General features: G+C 45.9%; 2 protein-coding genes across 2 annotated transcripts; one reads left to right on the forward strand and one right to left on the reverse strand.

Annotated features, from left to right (window-relative positions):
- The first annotated feature begins 12,227 nt into the window (after positions 1-12,227).
- RPL7L1 (ribosomal protein L7 like 1) lies at positions 12,228-16,177 on the forward strand. Its single transcript, XM_066318415.1, has 7 exons — positions 12,228-12,289; positions 12,421-12,529; positions 14,066-14,229; positions 14,397-14,534; positions 14,776-14,885; positions 15,074-15,286; positions 15,541-16,177. Exons 1-6 carry the CDS (start codon positions 12,273-12,275, stop codon positions 15,280-15,282), a joined length of 747 nt encoding a protein of 248 aa, XP_066174512.1. The 5' UTR covers positions 12,228-12,272; the 3' UTR covers positions 15,283-15,286; positions 15,541-16,177.
- A 414-nt stretch (positions 16,178-16,591) lies between these two features.
- Positions 16,592-18,970, reverse strand: MAD2L1 (mitotic arrest deficient 2 like 1). The gene is made up of 5 exons (XM_066318429.1): positions 18,865-18,970; positions 18,527-18,673; positions 18,324-18,444; positions 17,925-18,028; positions 16,592-17,442 (listed from the first exon to the last, which is right to left on the reverse strand). Exons 1-5 carry the CDS (start codon positions 18,944-18,946, stop codon positions 17,270-17,272), a joined length of 627 nt encoding a protein of 208 aa, XP_066174526.1. The 5' UTR covers positions 18,947-18,970; the 3' UTR covers positions 16,592-17,269.
- Positions 18,971-19,785: the final 815 nt, after the last annotated feature.

Here is a 19,785-nt window from a genome sequence, read left to right on the forward strand (position 1 = left end):
CAAAAAAGTGGAGTGTTGTAGCTTAAAAACTGCACTGCAGGCAGTGGTGGCTGAGGAACAATCCCTGATTCGTCCCCAGCCACTCACAGCTGGATTTGCAGAAATATCTTGCACAGATGCAGCAAAATCCTCTAGGACTCATCTCTCCAGATCCTTCATGGAGTGATGCCCATGTCCTAGATATAGATAGCTGCTCTTTCCTTAAGGATTTATTCTTTTGCTTCCTAGAATTGTTGGCACCTGTGGCCCTTCCTGGCCTGGCTGCATGCTCTGTGCTGCCTGTGGCCACATTTGAATTGTGAGCCTTGTGAACTGAAAGGACTAAACAGGAACTCTCTGTTTAGTCCTTTCAGTTACTCTTTCCCAAGCTTCTGGCTGCCACCTCACAGCCATGTGTCGGCTCTCACATGGCTACTGGCAGTTCCTAAGGAATTCTGTGCAGCTTTAATTGTCCATTTTCTCTCAGGAAATTCAGACCACGGGACACAAATATAGAAAGCGAGAGGATTTAAATTTGCTCACGTTTCCAATGTGCCTGTAATTAATTTGCTCTCAAACAGAGACAACAGTCCACAGGAGTGTGCTCAGACTTGAAATTTGGTTGCTGGGAAGAGATGGAGGAAGAAGCTGGATCTGGGGCTTACTCTTATGGCCTTTAACTCCTGCGTGAAAAACAGAGGAGGTGAAGCAGGTCTCTGCACCAGCCCCAAGGGATTTGGATTCTATCACAGTGGATGAATGATCATGGGTGTCTTGTCTGTCAGGCTCAGTCTTCCCAGCTTTTGCCGTGGGTCACATCACTGTCAGCACCATCCTGCCCTACCAAGAGGCACAGCTTCAAGCTGGAGCAGTAACTTTGAGGCCCTCATCACAAGACACAAAAAACCCTTGGGCAACTGGAAGCAATTCCACTTCTGTTCTGTAAGCTCCTTGGTCCAAAGACCCTGCAGAAATGTCAGTTATTGTTTGGTATTACTCCTGGGAGGATGTGTGGGCAAAATCCTTTCAAACAGGAAGTTCTTCCATAGCTATGTTCAGAGCAACTGTAATCACATCACATTTTCTGTCTCTTCAAAGATCCCAGATGCCTCTCACTTCATGTTTAATGTGTTTGTTACGTTGATGGTAATTCACCTGCAGAGCATAATTATGGGAAATTCCTAGAGCTGGTGATAAAATGCATAGAACTGGTCACCACAGGAGGTTTTTCCTCAGTTGCAAGGGAACCCTTGAGTCATTCAGAGAAGTGGAGACCTTTTCTAGAGAAACAGAGCTCTTCTGACAGTGCTTATTTTGTTTCAAAGGTTTCTTAAGTTGGTGCAGTACCCTTTGGTAAGTGAAGATGCATTTCTAGGGCAGTTTCTTCGACCCTTCCTTGGTCCTTTTTTGAATTTTCAGTCCCACTGTGGAAGCCAAGGATCATTTTCATGCTTGCCAGGCTTCTGTGGTCGTCAATTCCTTCTCTTGTTCTGCCCTCACAAGAACTGAGGGTCGTTTTCATCTATGTCAGTGTGAAAGTGTTTCAAAACCTCAAGTAACAGTCTTGCCGTGCTGCTGCGCAGGCAGAGTGCAGACAATAAAGCAATATTAAGCCATAATCCAGTTTTAATGAGGCTGGGGGAAAAATAATAGAGGAGCAACTATGAGACTTGGTATAACAAATATTTACCTACTGTGTGCAATAAATTTGTTCACTACAGGCTGGGGTTTCACTGCCCACTTGTGGAGATGGGATCTTTGTGTGCAACTGGTGTGTTGATCATGGCATCACCTGTGTTGCCTACACTTAATTTAACACAAACCACAGCACCTATTGCCTTGACAATCCTCTCCCAAGAAACTGCTTAGTTCAGATTTTAGTGAAATCACGAGACTGAGTTTCTCAAAAGTAGCATGTTAAAAAACACCAAAATGAAAAAAAGGAAAGATCACAAAGAATTGTGTCTATCCTGATAGGTAATGGCTTTTTAAGAGTGAGTAATTTCCTAGGCAAGTAATTTTTTTTGTCAGTTCTAATGAAAATGCTACTAATAAGTAAGTGTAACTTTAAAAGTTCGTTTTTACAGAATTAGCATGGACCTCCTGTTATGTTAGAAAGAACACGAGTTCAGCTGAAATTAAGTTTTGGGCTAAAGGGCACGTTTCTATATTTGCTGTGCTTTAATTGCTTCTTATTAAATTAATGTTATATAAACTAAGCTTTAGCATAGTTCTATTTTTTTATCCTGTTTTACAGTCAGCATAATAAAGATCCAGCACTTGATGACAGAAAGTAATGAAATACACACTGTCAGAACATGTGGCCAAAGCTGCTACTTCAGCTGAAAATGCACTTCTGGAAGGAAGGGGAGCTCTAGAGGAGCGCTGGAATTTCTGATCCAGTCTCTCCAGTCAATGCAGTGTGAAATCTCTATCAAGTTCACACCACAAAAATAAAAATATAAGAAGCTCCTGGTATTTTTTAGGTACAAAAGCATGCTGGCTTGCAATAGACTGATATTCTCATGCTTGATGAATACACCTTCTGCTACACACACCATGTTTAATTTCTGCCCAACACTGGCATTAGAACTGGAGACATAAAATGAATTGCTAACAAAGCAAAACTGTTATATTTACAACACTGGTAATTGTTTTTCTTAATATATTCTGGGCATGTGTCTTCCAAAGGGTATGCTAAAGCAAGGAAAGAGATTTAGGAGATGGATGATAAATTTTAGAAACCAAATAAGCATCTAAAACTTATTAAAATAGGTTAAGCTCAGGGGAACAGTAACTTAAGCACTAGATAGATTTTAATAGAATTTGGAAGGGATGAAAGAGAATATTTCACACCTTACAAGCAGCAGCCACAGAACCTACCAAGCATACAAACTACTAAAGAGATATTTTTACTCAAAATCGAGTTCAAAAAGGAACGTGAAGAATGTTTCCTGTTGTATGTATTTATGTGGAATACTTTTAGTGGCCACTTAGGGAATAACATGAAGAAAAGTTTTACTGCCAGACAGTGCAGCTTCCCAAAGGACTGTGAGGTGTGACAGGGGTTACTAATGCCACTGCTGCAGTAAGGCTGTGATCTGTTTGGAGAAGTCTGTTAAAGATGCACATTGTGTAATAATGTATAATAAAACTTGTGTCATTAAAAGAGGGGCTGCAAGAAAGTGCTGAGGAACAACGGTTGAGCTGAAGAGACTATGCCTAAGGTGAAAACAGACAATAGACAAGCATCTCAAAGTTAGAAGTAGAGTGAAATGGAGAAACAAGTTAATAACAGCAACAAGTGAGGCTAAAGCATGGCTGTTGTGACATATGGTACGAAATAATTCGTGTTTAATGTGGTATATATGATATAAAGTCATCATATGGTATAAGTATATGGTATAAAGTCATTCACACTTAAGAATTAGAAGTGTCTAGGGGTTGTGCCACCCCTGCCAGTACCGGGGTGTTGTGGTTTGAAAGTAAAACAAGTGAGGCTCCAAGTCAGAAATACAATTTAATGAGAAAAAAAGGGAAAAAATAAAATAAAATAAATGCAATAATACAAAAAAACCCACTGTCAGAGTCAGAATAAAACCTGATAAGAGTGATGGAAGCAGTCCAGGTGAGGTGCTCTTCCTGAAGCAGTGATCCCACAGAAAGGTCTGGTAGCTCTGGTCCTCTGGGAATCCAGTGGGTGAGGACTGCTTCTACTGTCCCAAATCTCAGCTTATATCCAGGTGAGAATGCTTGGCTCCTCCCCCTTGGGCAGGGCATCTCCCAGTGGGATGCTGAGTCAAATAAGAGGTCCCTGATGGCCCATTAAAGAGAGAGAACTCCCAGAGGAGTTATCTGTGAGTCATGGCAAGGCATTGATGGGCCATTAACTGAAGGCACCCCAGAGGGAGGGGCAGGGGAAACGATGGTGATAGAATACATCCTATACTGCAACCCAGTACCAGGGGAAGAGGCCTATCTGCAATAGAAAGAAGGGTGGCACCGACAGGAGATGAGACTTCTGAAGATAAGCCTGGCATGACCCAGTGATCAGCACCTGATATGGATCTAATCTACATTGTCAAGGGTGTGCATCCCAATACGGGGTCTCATAAATTGAATCAAGCTCTCATCCCTTCCTGGAAAACTTTTCAACAGACCGGCAGGCAGCAAGGAAAAGAGGCTACATGAATATGCAAGAAGAGCAAGAGAAACAAAAAGAATGAGGCAACCCCCGTCCAGCTGAAAAACTGTATAAAACTGGACCCTGCGAAGGCAGAAATTGTGAATGTTGGGAGGTTCGGTGTGATAGAGGCCGGATCTGAGGTTCACCCAGTACCGACCCCGGGCTCGGTGCTGACCTTTGTTTGTGGCTTTCTTGGACTTTTATATTTCAATTTTTCAATAAATTCCTTTATTGATAAAATTGGCTAATCATGCATTACAGCTATCCCTGTAGCATGCTTGCTGTAACCCATCTGGGCTCCTCTCAGGAACAGTCCGTGATCACACGGAGCATATGTGCAGCAGCACCTCGCCTCAGCGAGCTGCTGGTTTGAACTACTCATCTCCTTACAGTCACTGGGGTTAGTTCGAGCCAAAGTGATATTAATTTTAATTAGAGTGAATGAAGAAAAAAATATTTCCATTTGTTCCACTAAATCCCCCAAATTTCCCTTTTAGCTCCATATGGAAAACCTTACATTCATTTTCCAGTGGATTTCTGTTTGTAGACAGAGAAAGCAGTGGAAGTGGCCCATGTGTGCTGGCAGAAGTGACCACAACTCAAAGGTAGATGTGATTATTCAGGAAGAAAGAGTTTGTAGATGTGGTGTCTTGTAAACTGCAGAAGAGGATCAGCAACAAAATACCACATGCCCAAGGCAGCACTTTCACAATGCAAATTCAGAAAAGCAAACCTTTAAAGTGATGTCAGGAATTCATGCGCTATTCATCATCTGAAGTATTTTTATTGAAACCATCTGGTGGTTGATCCATAGTAATAATAATAAAACACCACTAAATCCAGGTGTCTTCAGATCATTACAGACAGATAACAGGGTTGAATTCCAGCAGTGCCTTCCAGGTTTTGAAGTACCCATGAACAAGTGACCTCTTTGAAATAAATCCCTATATGGATCAAAATGCAATCCTGGGGCTACAGCACTTCCTGGGCTATACAGGTCTGTGTTCCAATGTAGTCTGCAGTCCTTGGTCCTCACTAGGATGTGGCAGGAATGTTTCCTGGCTTTTCCCTGCCCTGCTTGTCCACTTTTTTCCACAGAGAAGTCAGGGTACAAGGGGAAGGAGAGGAGGGTGCCAGGGCTTGCCCTGCCATGAGCTGGAAACAGCTCTGGTAAATCCCTGGAGCTGAGCTCCAGCCCCAGCCTAGGAATGGGCACCTCTTCGTTCCTGCCCCACATTCCTCCTGACACCAGAAGTAGGATCCCATTGCAGCAGTGCATTTTGTTAATCCATTATGCTGCACATTGTTATCTGTACGCTGCATCCTGCAGATAACGTGCTTTCATTCAAGCTTATCTCCCAGAAAGGGAGCCAGTCTGGAGCTGAAGAGGACGAGAGATGGAGAAGCCATCATTTTCTAGTCTTTCTTCATATTAAAGTGTTTCAAAATAGAGATTTCAAGATTTGGGAATGTAGTGAGTTTGAAGGTATTCATTTCCATCTCTTGTCTAAAAGGCTGTGAGTAATGATTTCTCTTTGACAGGGAGATACTGAAACCTGAGTTAAAGCAACTGAATGAAGCACTACGAAAATACACAAAGCCTTCCTACATTGGCTTTATGGGGAATTTAGGAAGCCTGTGAAAACACCTGATATGAAAGCACCAGGATATAAACAAAGTAGGTCAGGTTCTTCCCTCTGGCGCAGATTTAAGAGCCTTCTCTTCTTTGATAAAACCTACCTGACTAATCAGCTCTGCCTCATCACATAGCACCAACTCTTACATTAGGCAGTGCCTTGACAAAATTGATTAGAGAAAAAAATAGCATGTGTTGTCCGCATGTTTCAGCTACAACTGCAGTGTGTACAGGTGTGTACATCTGCTACAAGTGCAGATGCCGAGGTGGGACACGCTGTTTTGAGAATTAACATTTTGACAATTATTTGATAATTTTGATAATTAACGTTTGTTTGAAGTACACCTGCACCCGAGTGATTTCTTTCACTATTGGGTTTGTGTACTGACAAGAAGCAGCTTATTTTTACTATTAAAAAATAGGGAAAAAAGATGATGAATCTTTAACTTTTTCTATCCAATATGTCAAAAATAATTTGCACGAGCAAGACAGGCTTGTTAACCTGCTGACTGGTTTAGAAACAGGACCTGTTTTTTCCTTTAGGCACTCTTCCTAAGGAAGTCTCTTGAGTAAGAAACTCTCAGATGTGAGAGCACAGCATCTGATATAGAAAGGCCTTGATCCTGCCAGGAGTTATGGAAAACTCTCAGGGAAGAATCAAGTCTTGCTGAGCACAGCATAGAAGCGCAGCACAGTTGAATTGTGGTTTATTGAATTTCTGTGATTTACTCCTGTTGAGGCATTCCTCTCATCTCACGCCCCTGTTTTCCAGGTGATGTCATCTGACTGATTACTGTTATAACTTGGACAAGGATGCTCCAAGCTGCTGGAACCAAGCACCTGGGCTTTTCTTGTTGTAGGTGCTTTCCACAGCTGTGATCCAGGCAGTGCTACCTGGAGCTACACAGCTCCTTGATTCCCTTCTCACTTCTTCCACCTCTCCTCAGGTTTTTGGCAAATTTGCCTCATCCTTCCAGCTTTTAGACAGTGCTGATAACAGATCACTGCAGGAACAGGATTCATTTATCCAAAGCTCTTTAAAGACTGGAAAGGATGGACTTCAAAGGCAGGAAAATAGGACACAGTGCAGGTGACCAGGGGAGAAAGGCGTGCATTCAGATTAAATGAGCCCTTCCATATGCAGGCAAAGAAACTGGTTTCTGTCTGCCTTTTCTGATGTTGAGCTATAATAGCAAGGACAAATATAAAATGGGATAGATTTCAGTTGAATGGGAAGTTTAGAGCTGTGCTAGCAGAAAGGCCAGATCCACTGGGGAGGGGGGGGAGCTGGGTGGGGATGCACGGCTGGAATGTGTAACTCCTCCAGTGGCAAAGAGGTCTGGGTCTTCAATAAAAGTTCATGTGCTGAAAAAAACCCCACATGTGCTGTGAGCCTGCCTTCTGCTACCATCATCTGAGGTTCCTTTCCTCTTGTACTGAAAAAAAGAGGGAGCAATTATCCCAGCATTTATCATTTTACCGACTAATATGTCTTCCCTCAGACATCCTTCTCCCACCTGGCAGGTCCAGTCTATATAACTGCTCCCCAGATGGAAACTATTCCCTGTGTTTGATCTTCTTTCTCTGAACCTTTTCCAAGTCTGTCTGGGGGGAAGGTGGCTGGAGGTACGGGATGGACAGATGGAAGAAAGATGACTGACCAAAACCAGAGCATCCAAAATGTGGGTGTGAGAGGCTACACTGTGGAATCAGTATCTGCTTTGTTCTTCTCCCCTTCTCTAATAATTTTCAACTCCTGTTCTGTTGCCGTAAGCATTAAGCGGATATTTTTATCTATCTCTAATAATTCCAAAATCCTACTCCCAAGCTTATTATTTCACCTTGAGCCCATCATTTCATGTAAAAATTTGTGAATCTTTGCTGCACTTTTATTCACTGATTTTTATCTGCTCTCTCACTGCCTTAGCACTAAGCCTTATAACATCTCCTGCTGTGCCATGAGGAGAATCCTGCAACTACCCCCTCCATTCCTTTGTTTCTGCTGTGTGAATGCACACAGCCCTTTTCTTGAGTTAAACTACAGGTGACCACTTACATCCCTTGAGCTTTGTGTTTCTGTCCTGGGTTGTCCTGGGTTGAACTGATGAATCCAATTGTTGGAGCAGTGTTTACCCAGACCCCCTTCTTATGGGGTGCCCTCTGTTCATGGCCCATCAATGGCTTGTGCAGGACTCACAGATAACTCCTCCGGGTGTTCTCTCTCTTTAACGGGCCATCAGGGACCCTCTGGATGACTCAGCATCCCACTGGGAGATGCCCTGCCCAAGGGGGGGAAGCCAAGCATTCTCACCTGGATATACGCTGGGATTTGGGACAGTAGAAGCAGCCCTCACCCACTGGATTAGCAGAGGACCAGAGCTACCAGACCTTTCTGTGGGATCACTGCTTCAGGAAGAGCACCTCACCTGGACTGCTTCCATCACCCTGATCAAGTCGTATTCAGACTCTGACAGTGGTCTTTTTTACTATTGCATTCATTTTATTTTATCTTTTCCCATTTTCTTCTCATTGAATTGTATTTCTGACTTGGAGCCTCTCACTTATTTTACTTTCAAACCACAAGAGTTTCCCTGCCTGGTATTTCCTGGCCAAATACCAGTGCTCTGTAGCTTTATCTTGACTGGCCAGTTGTCATTAATAATTGCAGGCAAAATCAAATATTCCAATCAGAACTTTCCCTGCATAAATTAACAGGGAAAAAAAGTGAGAGAACCTTTTGCCCTATTGCATTGTCACAGCACTCAGGGCTCAACCTTGCTACAAACCAGTGAAACTGCTCTGCTGTGATTTTATGTTAACTACTACAGGTCACTTCTCACTTACGATGTTTTTATCCTTTTCTGGTTCCTGTTTCTGCTGAAACAACTGCTGCCTGTTGTCTCCCTGGTTTCCCAAACCGAACCTGCAAAAGGGTTTTATGTAGTTGTGTCAGTAACCAAAGCCATAAAATAAAAATAATTAAATGCTTTATTTTTTAAAAAAAGAAGAGTAAAAGTTATCCACCACCCACCACCACTGTATCAGAATCACTGAGGTTTAAGACAGAGAGCATTATCTGTCTATACAAAGCATCTCCTGTTAAGTTGTCTACTCTGACATGATAAACTTCCTAATGAGGTTATTCCATTCCATCTCTTTTTTATGGCTCCCAGGTCTGTAGTATTTTTATGAATAGTTTATGCTGTGGTGTATATTAATACGCTTCCACAACCTAAATGGCATAATTATCTCGAAGGTTCAATTAAAAAGTAATCTAGTAGGAGGTAGGATTCCCAATTACTGAGTGTGGGAAAGACTCCTATTCTGTTCACACTGTCTTTCATCTCAGACATAATTGAATCAGTCATTCTCCCAAATAAAATGAAGCTTTTCATCCCTGTGGAAGAAGGAGAGAGGTCACGGAGACCTGTGGAGACCACATACAAAGATGTCTATTTTTACCTCCATGTTTTTCTTTAAAGATACAATTAAATTTGTTGTACACTCAAATTGCAGCCAGTATGTGCACTCTCTTAGAGACAAGACAGAAGAATAAATTATTTTCACTGCTGTTCATTGTAATTGAAAAACAGTTTTTCTATTTCAGGTTCATTAGCCAGGCATTTACAAGTGCATTAAGAGGTAAAACAAAATCAATTTACATTTTGATTCTTACAAATGTTTCACTTTGGAAACCTGTAAATAGGTACCACTGCTCTTTTAGAAGATGTCAGAACATTCTGACAGATACAAATCTGTAATTTAATATTCCTAACTTAAAACTCCAGATATAATTTCCAGGGACAATAATTGCGAACAGTGCCAGGGCTTTATTCGTAGTCTGCTTCTTTTCCAGGGAATTACAGTAGTTATTGTAAAATCAAGCTCTCAAAACTGGAATATTTTCCATTAATGCTGGTAAATTAGTGGCACTGAAGAGTGAATTGGTTTGCCCCACTCAGGTTTTTTATTTTTCCAGGGAGACACAAAGACAAGTTTTATGTTTTAGCCTTTTCAATTTAACATATTAGGTGCCACTAACTGAGGGTGCATACCTGTGTTAGTCTCATCTATGTGTCTTCATTACACCCAGATTGCTCCTTTTGCAGGGAATGTGCAGGATTTCTGACCAAAATGTCCATCTTAAGGAAGTTTATTTTGCAAGGAATAAACCCATGCATCTATCCATGGCGTTTTTCAAAAATATTTTAATGAAATATTAGTCTATCTCTGTATGATTGCTATTTTAATGAAAGAAAGTCTTGGATCACCCAGCTTTTCTCTCTAATAAGTACTGGTTTAGGAGTGTTTATGCAGTAGTTCCTGGGCATCTTTCCAAATCATATAAACTTTTTCCTTAAAAGATCGGAAAACAGGCATAATTTAAGATCACAAGATACTTTCCTGATTAAAATACTCCCAAGATTAGATCACTGGTGAAATAAACAAATTTAATTTCTTTGGCTCTTTTTATACGGAATTTATCACACACAGGTTTCAGACTGGGGCACAGTTGGATGATGAGAGTGATGGACTTCAAGCCCTTTTGCTGTTTTGAGACTGCACACAGCGTCAATAAAGATTTGGTGGGATTTGAAATTAATTTAATGGGGCTTTATACCCATGGAATGAGAAAACAAGTCAAGAACTTTCATGGACTTCTGACATCACACCTCATCTCCTGACTTGGCTTTTGATATGGGAGCCCTAAAATTTGGCATGCAGCAGTTCAGAGTGCTGTCTAGGAAAGTGGGAACACTTTTCTTGGGTATCCCTGCAAACATTTCAATATCCATTCGTTAAAACATTATAACTGCTGGTTAAAGTTTAACGAGTCAGCCTAGGAATTTGCTGTGCTGGGAGACATTTCATAGCAACAGCACTTCAAATATTTACTTATTTATTGTTTCCTTCCAGCTATATAATGGAATCCCCCAAAGCCTGTTTGCATTTCCCTCCTGTTAAACAAAGCACGTTTATTTGTAGATTTAAGTGGCCCACGATCTCTATTGAGAGCTACCAGGGATTCCAGTTATTTTTCTAAGTCAGGAAGAAATCTCTGTAGGTATGAAAAAAGTTTCAGCTTATTTATTTCATAAACTTGTTGCTTTGTGTCTCATATCCAAAAAAAAAATAAAAATGGGGAGTTGGGTTTGCTCACCGAGGGCTGCTTTCTTCCTAGAGTTTGGGATCGAGTTCCTCAACACGGATTTTCACGTTTTAGGTTTCGAAACAGCAGCGGGCTCATTTAGAGCGTTGTGAAAGTTTGCAGCGCCACCGAAACGAGCAGCGAACGCCCGGCACCGCTGCCCCTTGCAGCAAGGCTTCCCGCCGGTGAGAGAACACTGCGGCCAGCGTAACGAGCTGATCTCAGCGTGTGCAGACACACACACACACACACACACACACAGAGCCCTCCCCTGCCCCGCACGGCGAAACCACGGGAGCCCTGCGAGAGACACGGGTACCGCCACCCAGCCGGGCGGCAGGCCGTGCCTCCACCTGCGGGCGACCCGCCTGAGGGCGACCCGCCTGAGGGCGACCCTCCTGAGGGCGACCCACCTGAGGGTGACCCTCCACCTGAGGGTGACCCACCTGCGGGCGACCCGCCTGAGGGCGACCCTCCTGAGGGCGACCCTCCACCTGAGGGTGACCCACCTGCGGGCGACCCGCCTGAGGGCGACCCGCCTGAGGGCGACCCTCCACCTGAGGGTGACCCATCACCTGCGGGCGACCCGCCTGAGGGCGACCCTCCTGAGGGGCGACTCTACCACCTGAGGGTGACCCTCCTGAGGGAGACCCACCTGAGGGTGACCCTCCTGAGGGGCGACTCTACCACCTGAGGGCGACCCACCTGCGGGCGAACCACCATCTGCGGGTGACCCACCACCTGAGGGCGACCCTCCACCTGAGGGCGACCCTCCTGAGGGCGACCCTCCACCTGAGGGTGACCCACCTGCGGGCGACCCACCACCTGAGGGGAGACCCACCTGAGGGAAGACCCACCTGCGGGCGACCCACCTGAGGGCGACCCTCCTGAGGGTGACCCGCCATCTGCGGGTGACCCACCTGAGGGCGACCCACCTGAGGGTGACCCTCCTGAGGGGCGACTCTACCACCTGAGGGCGACCCACCGGCGGGCGACCCACCACCTAAGGGCGACCCTCCTGAGGGCGACCCACCACCTGCGGGTGACCCACCACCTGAGGGTGACCCACACCTGAGGGCGACCCACCACCTGCGGGTGACCCACCGCTGTTCCGTGTGTGTCCGTCTCCCGGGCGGCGGGTCCCTGACCCCGGACCGGGCCCCGCCATCGGCGGGCGGGCGGGCGGCCCCTGAGGGGAGCGGCCATGGCCCCGCCCCAGCCCGGCGCTGGCCCCGCCCCAGCCCGGCGCTGGCCCCGCCCCAGCCCGGCGCTGGCCCCGCCCCAGCCCCGCGCCTGCGCAGTGGCGGCGGCGGCGCGGCAAGATGGCGGAGCTGGAGGAGTGAGTGCGGCGGGGCGGCAGCGATGTGGGGAGTGCGGGATCCGCCGCCATCCTCTGCCTGCGGGCTGCTCGGGGGGTTCGGGATGGGAGCGGGGTGTCACCGGGGTGTGACCGGCTTGTCCCGCTCGCAGGCCGAGGCGGCGGATCCCGCTGGTGCCGGAGAATTTGCTGAAGAAGAGGAAGGCGTACCTGGCCATCAAGGCCACCCAGGCCAAGCAGGCGCTGCTCAACAAGCGCAAGGTACGGCAGAGCCCGGCCCTGCGGCCCCAGCTCGCTCTCCGGAGCAGGGAATCGCAATGCCTTGAAATTCGTAGGAAATGATCCGAGGGTCGGGCCCCTCAGTGAGGGGGTGTCCGAGCACGGCGGGTGGGCAGGGATCATCTTAGGCTTCCGAGCGGAGCTTGAATCCCTCAGCATCATCTCCGTGTGTCTCTGAGCCTTGTAAAGAGGACAGAATTTTACAGGTTGTTACACCGAAACAGGAGTACGTGGAAGACTGTGTTGTTCCTGTTGGATGAGTGGCGGTCAGGTGTTTGCGGCCTCGTGGGAAGCTGCAGCGCTGGCCGCGGACTTCACTGCCTGAAAGCACCTTTGTGCTTAGCCCTGCACCGAAACCGTGCTTTTCTGAGGGTGCATTCTGAGTTATTTATCTGTTACAGCAGTCCAGGTCTTGCTGAAGCCTCTTTCTAGGTGTGGGGTGGCACATGACCTAGTGCAGACACGCCTTGTGCACAGTGTGCCATTTCCAGACCGGCGAGAGCACAGCAAACATTTCTGATTTCAAATCTGCTGTACCCCAGCTAATACAGGTGTCTGCCTTAAAGGTTTTCCAGTGATTTTTGTGGGAGTATTGTGCAGAACTCCTGCCATTTTTGTTTGATACCGTGTTTACATTTTTAAGGGCATGAGTGGCTTGCTGTATTTCCAAGGTGGAAGCATAAGCAATGACATTAAATAGCCACTCCTTAAGGTTCTCATTAGAAAAAAGACCTTAGTGATGAGACTTTGATTAGGTCTGCCTGGTTTGAAAATGCAGACCAATTTCATGGGTGATTTGCAAGGTGAAATAGAACAGGAGACACACAACATTAGATTCTTTATTTTAAAATGGGCTGCTAATTTAACCAGTAAATAGGAGTGTGTAAGGCTTTGCATTTTCAAGTCCTATTCGTATAAGAGAACACTATGACTTAGATGGATATACTTATTTCTCAGCAAAGGAGAGGCATTTAAACATCTCTTTAATTTTGAAAAAGAGCTTTACATTTTCTAGTAATAATGAAAAGACTTAATCAGGTGAGCCAGGTGTTCTCTGTTTAAATTAGCAATACTTAATAGTTGAATGTTTGAAATTTTTTTACACGTATCTCTGTATAGAAAAGGACTTCCCAGTGCAGTTATTTTCTGTTGGAGGGTAATTTTGAGTCACACTAGGGTATTGCTGCAGCATCTGTGTGCCCATGTGTTCTTTCTGGCTTTCCCAGCTGTTGCTGAATGGTGTGCCTAGAAGTGTCCTGGGTCTTGCTCCATTTTCCCTAATTTATGTTTTTCCTGCAGGAGACCTCTTTGTTCACTGTTCATAAATAATAGTTGTGTGTAAATTCATGTGTTGCCCCTCAGTTCCGTCTCCCTTGGGCTTAGATAATCAAATTTATTTCCTTACTGCTTCCAAAGCTGAAATGTGAAAGTAGTGAAATGTTCACTACTCCTGCATTTCGGCTGTAAACCTCTGAGGCTTTTGGGCTGGGTGACCCTTGGTTTTCCTTTTGTCTGTAGCAGCAGAAGGGGAAGCAGATCCAGTTCAGGCGCCTGGAGACCTTTGTGCGGGACTCGTGGCGCAAGCGGCGGGATGACAGCCGGCTGAGGCGCATGGAGCAGAGGCCTGGGCAGGCAGCAGCGCCTCAGGAGAGCAAACTGGCCTTTGTTGTGAGGATTGAGGAGTAAGGACCTTCCCCTGCCCCTTCCCTCATTGCTGCCACCCTTTGTCGGGCGACTGCAGTGCCTGGCAATGGGATCGACCCAGACAGGTCTCCTCGCAGGTGATCTGAGGCCTTTTGGTGCTGTATTAGAGAAATGTGGTTACTGATCCGTTTTTTTTCCCCCTCAGTATTAAGGGAGTGACGAAGAGGGTGAAGAGAGTGATGGAGTTGCTGCGGCTGAGGAAGAATTACACTGGGGTATTTGTGAAGCTGAGCCCGCTGTCGCTGAAGATGCTGCGGATCGTGGAGCCGTACGTGGCGTGGGGGTACGTACCCCTCCCGCAACTTGGGGGTCTTTGGACTCTCCAGCTGCTATCACAGATCCATTACTTCTGCTGTCATGGTCAGAACTTAATCAGCTTCCTGTCTGAAACTTGTTACTGTCCCTTTTTTCATTGTTCTTGACGTAACTTGGTGACTTTCCCACCTCCGCACAAGAAAGTGGGATGGGGCTTCCCTCTGCATCCTGTCTCTCTGTTGCTGAATTTGATTTTTGCTTCTGCACAGACAGCCTAACCTGAAATCTGTACGAGAGCTCATCCTGAAACGGGGCCAAGCCAAGATCAAGAAAAAGAGGGTGCCTCTGACAGACAACATGCTGATAGAGGAACATTTAGGTGAGAAAGAGGGTGAGAAAACTGAGGCAAGTGTTAGGCATTGAGAGTTTACGGTCTGACCTGAAAGGGTGAGGAGAGACAAAACGTTGCCAAACTGGCAGTTCTGGAGCACCATAAGATGATACAGTTGGACATTTCTTCCTTTTTTTTTTTTTTTGGTTTTTTTTTTCTTTTTTGTTCTCATGCAGGGGGCTGTGGTATCATTTGCCTGGAAGACCTTATTCATGAGATCTACTCCACTGGGAAGTATTTCAAGAGAGTGACCAGCTTCCTGTGGCCGTTCCATCTGTCGGTGGCTCGGCACGCGTCGCGGAACAGAGTGGGATTTCTCAAGGAGATGGGCAGGCCTGGCTACAGAGGGGATGCAATCAACCAGCTCATCCGCCAGCTCAACTAGCCAGGTGAGCAGTGCCTGCTGCCTTCATTCTGACCTCTCATTCCCCTTCCTAAGGACAGCCACACTGGCGCTGAAGATGAAGGAGGCTGCTCCCTTGGTTTTGATTGTCACGCTACAAAAGTGACCTCAGAGTAGGGGAATCTAATCAGGAGCGTGGGTCCCATTAGGAATCGGCATGTGCTGTTGGATACCTCCAGGAAGACTTGCTTCCTGGGAGATAATATGACTTTCTTGTTTCTTTTCTTCCCTTTTCTGTAGTGTTTTTGTGACAACTTCAGGATCTTTGACCTGCTCCTTTTCACATGTACCTTTCATGGACATTATCTACAGGTAATGATCTACATGCAACTTCTCTTGACTGCTGGTGCCTCTATAAAAGAAGAAATACAAAGATGATGGTGGAGATGGACTTTGGGCTGGCCCTTCTTAAAGAAGAAGATAAATTCTGTTTGCTTCAAGAATGAGCTTCTTGGAGCAATTTGACTTCTGCATCTCTGTAAAATAAGTGGTTTTTTATGCTCACTGCTGCAGACTTCACTCTTTGAAGTGCTCCTGCTTCTAGGGGTGAAGGGGTACTGCAGTCACAGTTGTGCTGACAGGGAAAATAAAACACTGAGGTATTCTTCTGTTACTGCAGCATAAGCCCTGGCAGTGAACAGTGAATAATGTAACTTTTCAAGTACCTGGGTTGTATTTATTTAAAAAAATTATGGGTTTTGTGCTCCTGATTTAAAGAGGGTTGGTTTGTTTGGTTTTTTTTTTACTTCTACCAGATTGGGACTGCTGGGGAGAATTATTTCCTGGAAATAGGAAAGCCCCACAAGGTTGTAATACAGTCATGGGATGGGATATATGTAATTGATGTTTTTTAAATAAATTTTTGAAATTATTATAAGGTCCTACATCACTGGAAGAGTGGAAAAAACCAGAATTTAACACTCTGGAATGAATTTAGTGAAGGAAGTGAACAAAACCATGGAATAGTCTGAAAGTTCTAGGGTTTTAAATTCCCAGTTTCTTCTACAAAGATGGGTAAGAACACGTGAAGAGTCCAGCGCTGTTTAACAAATATGGCAGGCACTGTGTTTAGTCATTAGTTCACTGTGACAATTTGTTATTTGAAGACTTGGGTGGGGGCAAACTGTTAGTGAAAGTATTTAGTATGGACTTCACCCCACTTGGAGACACAAGATGGAAACAAGTAGTAACACAAGGAGGATACCTTTTAGGTGTTACTTGGATAACAGTTATAAACTGGAATGCAGCATTGATAAAACCATCTGAACAGTGAAGGAACGCAGAGACTGAATTAGAGAACACTATAAAACTTGAAGATTTATTCTGTAAAACAAGAATACAAACATAGAAAATGGTGGACACTACAGACACACACAGACTTAAAACAACTCTGTCTCCAGAACTAGAGCCCAGTGGTCATTAAAATGAAAGGCTTCATGTATTTAGTTTTCCTGATAAACTGCTCCTTTCGTTGTAGAGAAGTACAAGAACTGCTTGGTTGATCCATTTTACGGTTATTTCTGGTAGTAAAACAGCCCAGGTTTCTAACATGAGAACTGGCATACTAGCAATGAGGGTTTTTTTTAGTTGCTACAGAGAACTTAAGACTGCTAACAGAATGCAGTTTTAAAATAATCTTAAAATACAAAATTACAGGGTCTGAACACAATTCTAGCAGCTAATCCTAGATTTAGGCAATTTTTCTAGCAGAGGCAGTGGTTTAACACACCATTAGTTTAGCTCATACAGTAAAGTAAGAATTTAACTATGACCATGAATACCTTTTTTAAATCTCTTAAAAAATGACACTGTCTTAGTCTAGTGTCACTTTATCACAGACAGGCGTTTTGTCTTTGTGTTACACTTCATCAAGAGGACAGTAACGATGTGGTCATGGCTTAGCTGCATGATGAACAGAAACTATACAAGGTGACAGGATATTTACACACACAGAACTCGCCCCTGCCTCTTAGGGAACAGAATCCTTCTTGTAAGCCACCATGGTGTTGACTTTGTGGATTGTGGTAGTGAAGGAACGCAGCCGAACTTCTTCCGAATTGGCTATGAACTGCGGTCCTGACTCTTCCCACTTTTCTGGCACTGCCAGATCTTTATCCGTGTATATCAGCAAGTCAAAGGCACCTGGGAGCAAGGGAGAACAAATTCACCATAAGATAGCAGGGTTGAAGTGCATCTTCTAGAACCTGAGACAAGGACCAAGGTTTTCAGAAGTTACACCAATACTAGTTATGTGAAAAAGCCCAATAGTTAAAATAAGTTATATTCATCTGAGGCCATTTTAGTTTTCTCAAGTGTCATATTTTTTTTAAAACGTTGCAATGCTGTGGAGCTGAGCTCTGTATAACACTTCATATGAACAAATTATTCAAGAAAACTTGTGTTCCTTAGGGCATACATACTAATTAATTTCCTCAAGTTTGTTAAGCCACCCCAAGTTCTGTCCTGATATCAGTCTAACAAAGTGCTGTCTTACAAACACGATGGTACACGATGTGTAACAATTTAAAAGGCCTCAGAAAACCAGAAAATATTTTCTAAGGTTGGAAAGTTACTAAGGTTTTTCAGAAGTGTTTGATTTCTTTAGTGCAGTTCGGAATACTCACAGGCAGATTCCAGGAGTGGCAGGAAGGTTACTGTGGCAGTTATCTGTCTGATGACAGAGCGAATTTCATCCTGAATTGCCTTCTGAGATTTCTCTCGTGGTCCACTGCAAAAGTAAGAAAACCCTGGTAAGAGAGTTCGTCTACTGTGCTTTTTCTAAATACAGCTTGTTAAGCTCTGTTAGTTTGTTTGCTACAGTAGTTTTCGAGTAGTAGTAACACTTTCGAGTCCTTAGAAAAGTTACGTGATAGCTGGCCTCCCATTATTGTTGCGTGTTCAGTCATAAAATGACTGGTTTGCAAACAGAGGGCGGGGCGCTGAGAAAGGTTTGAAGGAACAAGTGCGTGGCCTCGATCCTGTGCCTGCACGGCACTGGGGAGCGGAGGGTCCGCGGTACTCACTTGTCATCCTTTGCAGTTTTGTCGCACTCGATGTCGAACTGCCACCGCTCCAGGACCTCGCTGCTCTCGATGCTGGAGATGACCACCACCAGGCGCTGCACGATGCACTTGTACAGCCACTCTGCAAGAAGCCGCGGCGGTCACTTAGAGCGCGAGAGGCGGCGGCAGGAACCCGCCGGGAGGGCCCCGCCGCCGGCCCGCACCTTTCATCTGCTCCGTCACGTTGTTCAGGTAGTTGGCCAGGTCCGGGTCCGTGGTCACCAGCAGCGTCAGCCCGTACTTCTGCACGCGGGTGAAGGTCTCGGGGGGGTAGATGCCCCGCTGGTACAGGATGCTGTTGATTCCATAGGCTGCGCGATTTAGGCGGAGAGGGAAAGGGATGTGTACCACACGCCCCCCGGCACCAGGCCCCGGCCGGCCGCCATGTCGCCCCACAAGGCGCGGCCTCCCCCCCTCTCTCTCACCTTCCCTCCCACCCTCCTTCTCTCCCCCCCTCCCTCTCTCGCAGCGCGGTCCCCGAGGCCCCCCGCGGCCCCCTCACAGAAGAACTCGGCGACGAGCTCGGCGCTGCCGCGCAGGGTGATGCCCTGGTGCTCCCGGCCGAGCTGCAGCTGCGCCGCCATGGCCGCCGCTTCCCCGCCGCCCGGTTCGAATGCGGCCCCGCCCCTTCCCGGGCCCGCCCCTTCCCGGCCCGGCCCCGCCCCTTCCCCGGCCCCGCCCCTTCCCCGGCCGCGCTGAGGGGAGCGCGCCGCCTCAGGCAGCGCCGAGAGAATTCCCGATTGGAATGGGTGTTCCCTGTGTCCTGCAGCCGTGGAAAAGCGCCTGCGGCCGGGTCCCCGGGCTGCCCGCTGTGAAAGGAAGGGCTGTTCCCCCATGGTGAACGCCACGGCCCTCCGTTGAGGCTGTGGGCAGGGCTGAGGGGGGTGGAGCGAGCGGGGAGCTCCGCCACGGCAATGCCGTGCGATGTCGCGGTTCAGCGTTTGCCCTCAGGTGTTCGACCTCATGGACACCAAAGTGGTGCTTTCCAGGTATGAATTGAGCAAATGCTTCATTTGTGATCTTTCTGCTGGCTTTCATGGTGTAAGCGATGCAGCAGCTGTTTCAAATAAAAATACTGTTGTGCAAGTGCTGTGAAGAGGCAGGCGGGGAGAACGTGGGAAAGCAGGATAAACAATTTTTTCCTTCAGTCCGTAATAACTCCAGAGGAAAAAAAAAAATAAATAAAAAAAAGCGCTAAGAGGCATTTTGGGTTTTGTGTCACCTTGGTGAAGGGAATTTGCTACTTTGTAACAATGGCCAGCTAATTAGCTGATAACATCAACTATAGGCAGGAAATGAAAATTATTGGATTTTCTGGGGACAGAAGAGCTGCAAATGAAATTATTCCCTGAGTGTGATTTTTCCAAAGCATTATCTGATATTATCATCTAAGGCACACCTGTGTTAGGTACCCATATTGCCC

This window comes from Sylvia atricapilla, chromosome 4, assembly GCF_009819655.1.
Source record: "Sylvia atricapilla isolate bSylAtr1 chromosome 4, bSylAtr1.pri, whole genome shotgun sequence".
NCBI lineage: Eukaryota > Metazoa > Chordata > Aves > Passeriformes > Sylviidae > Sylvia > Sylvia atricapilla.

What these genes read in the sequence shown, in the direction of transcription:
- RPL7L1 (XM_066318415.1), top strand. An exon ending in GAGCCGTACGTGGCGTGGGG is followed by an intron (nt 14,535 to 14,775) that starts GTACGTACCCCT and finishes GCTTCTGCACAG; the next exon opens with ACAGCCTAACCTGAAATCTG. An exon ending in GCTGATAGAGGAACATTTAG is followed by an intron (nt 14,886 to 15,073) that starts GTGAGAAAGAGG and finishes GTTCTCATGCAG; the next exon opens with GGGGCTGTGGTATCATTTGC.
- MAD2L1 (XM_066318429.1), bottom strand. Translation starts at nt 18,946, where the DNA reads ATGGCGGCGCAGCTGCAGCTCGGCCGGGAGCACCAGGGCATCACCCTG. An exon ending in GCTCGTCGCCGAGTTCTTCT is followed by an intron (nt 18,674 to 18,864) that starts GTGAGGGGGCCG and finishes TAAATCGCGCAG; the next exon opens with CCTATGGAATCAACAGCATC. An exon ending in CGTGACGGAGCAGATGAAAG is followed by an intron (nt 18,445 to 18,526) that starts GTGCGGGCCGGC and finishes GGCTTCTTGCAG; the next exon opens with AGTGGCTGTACAAGTGCATC.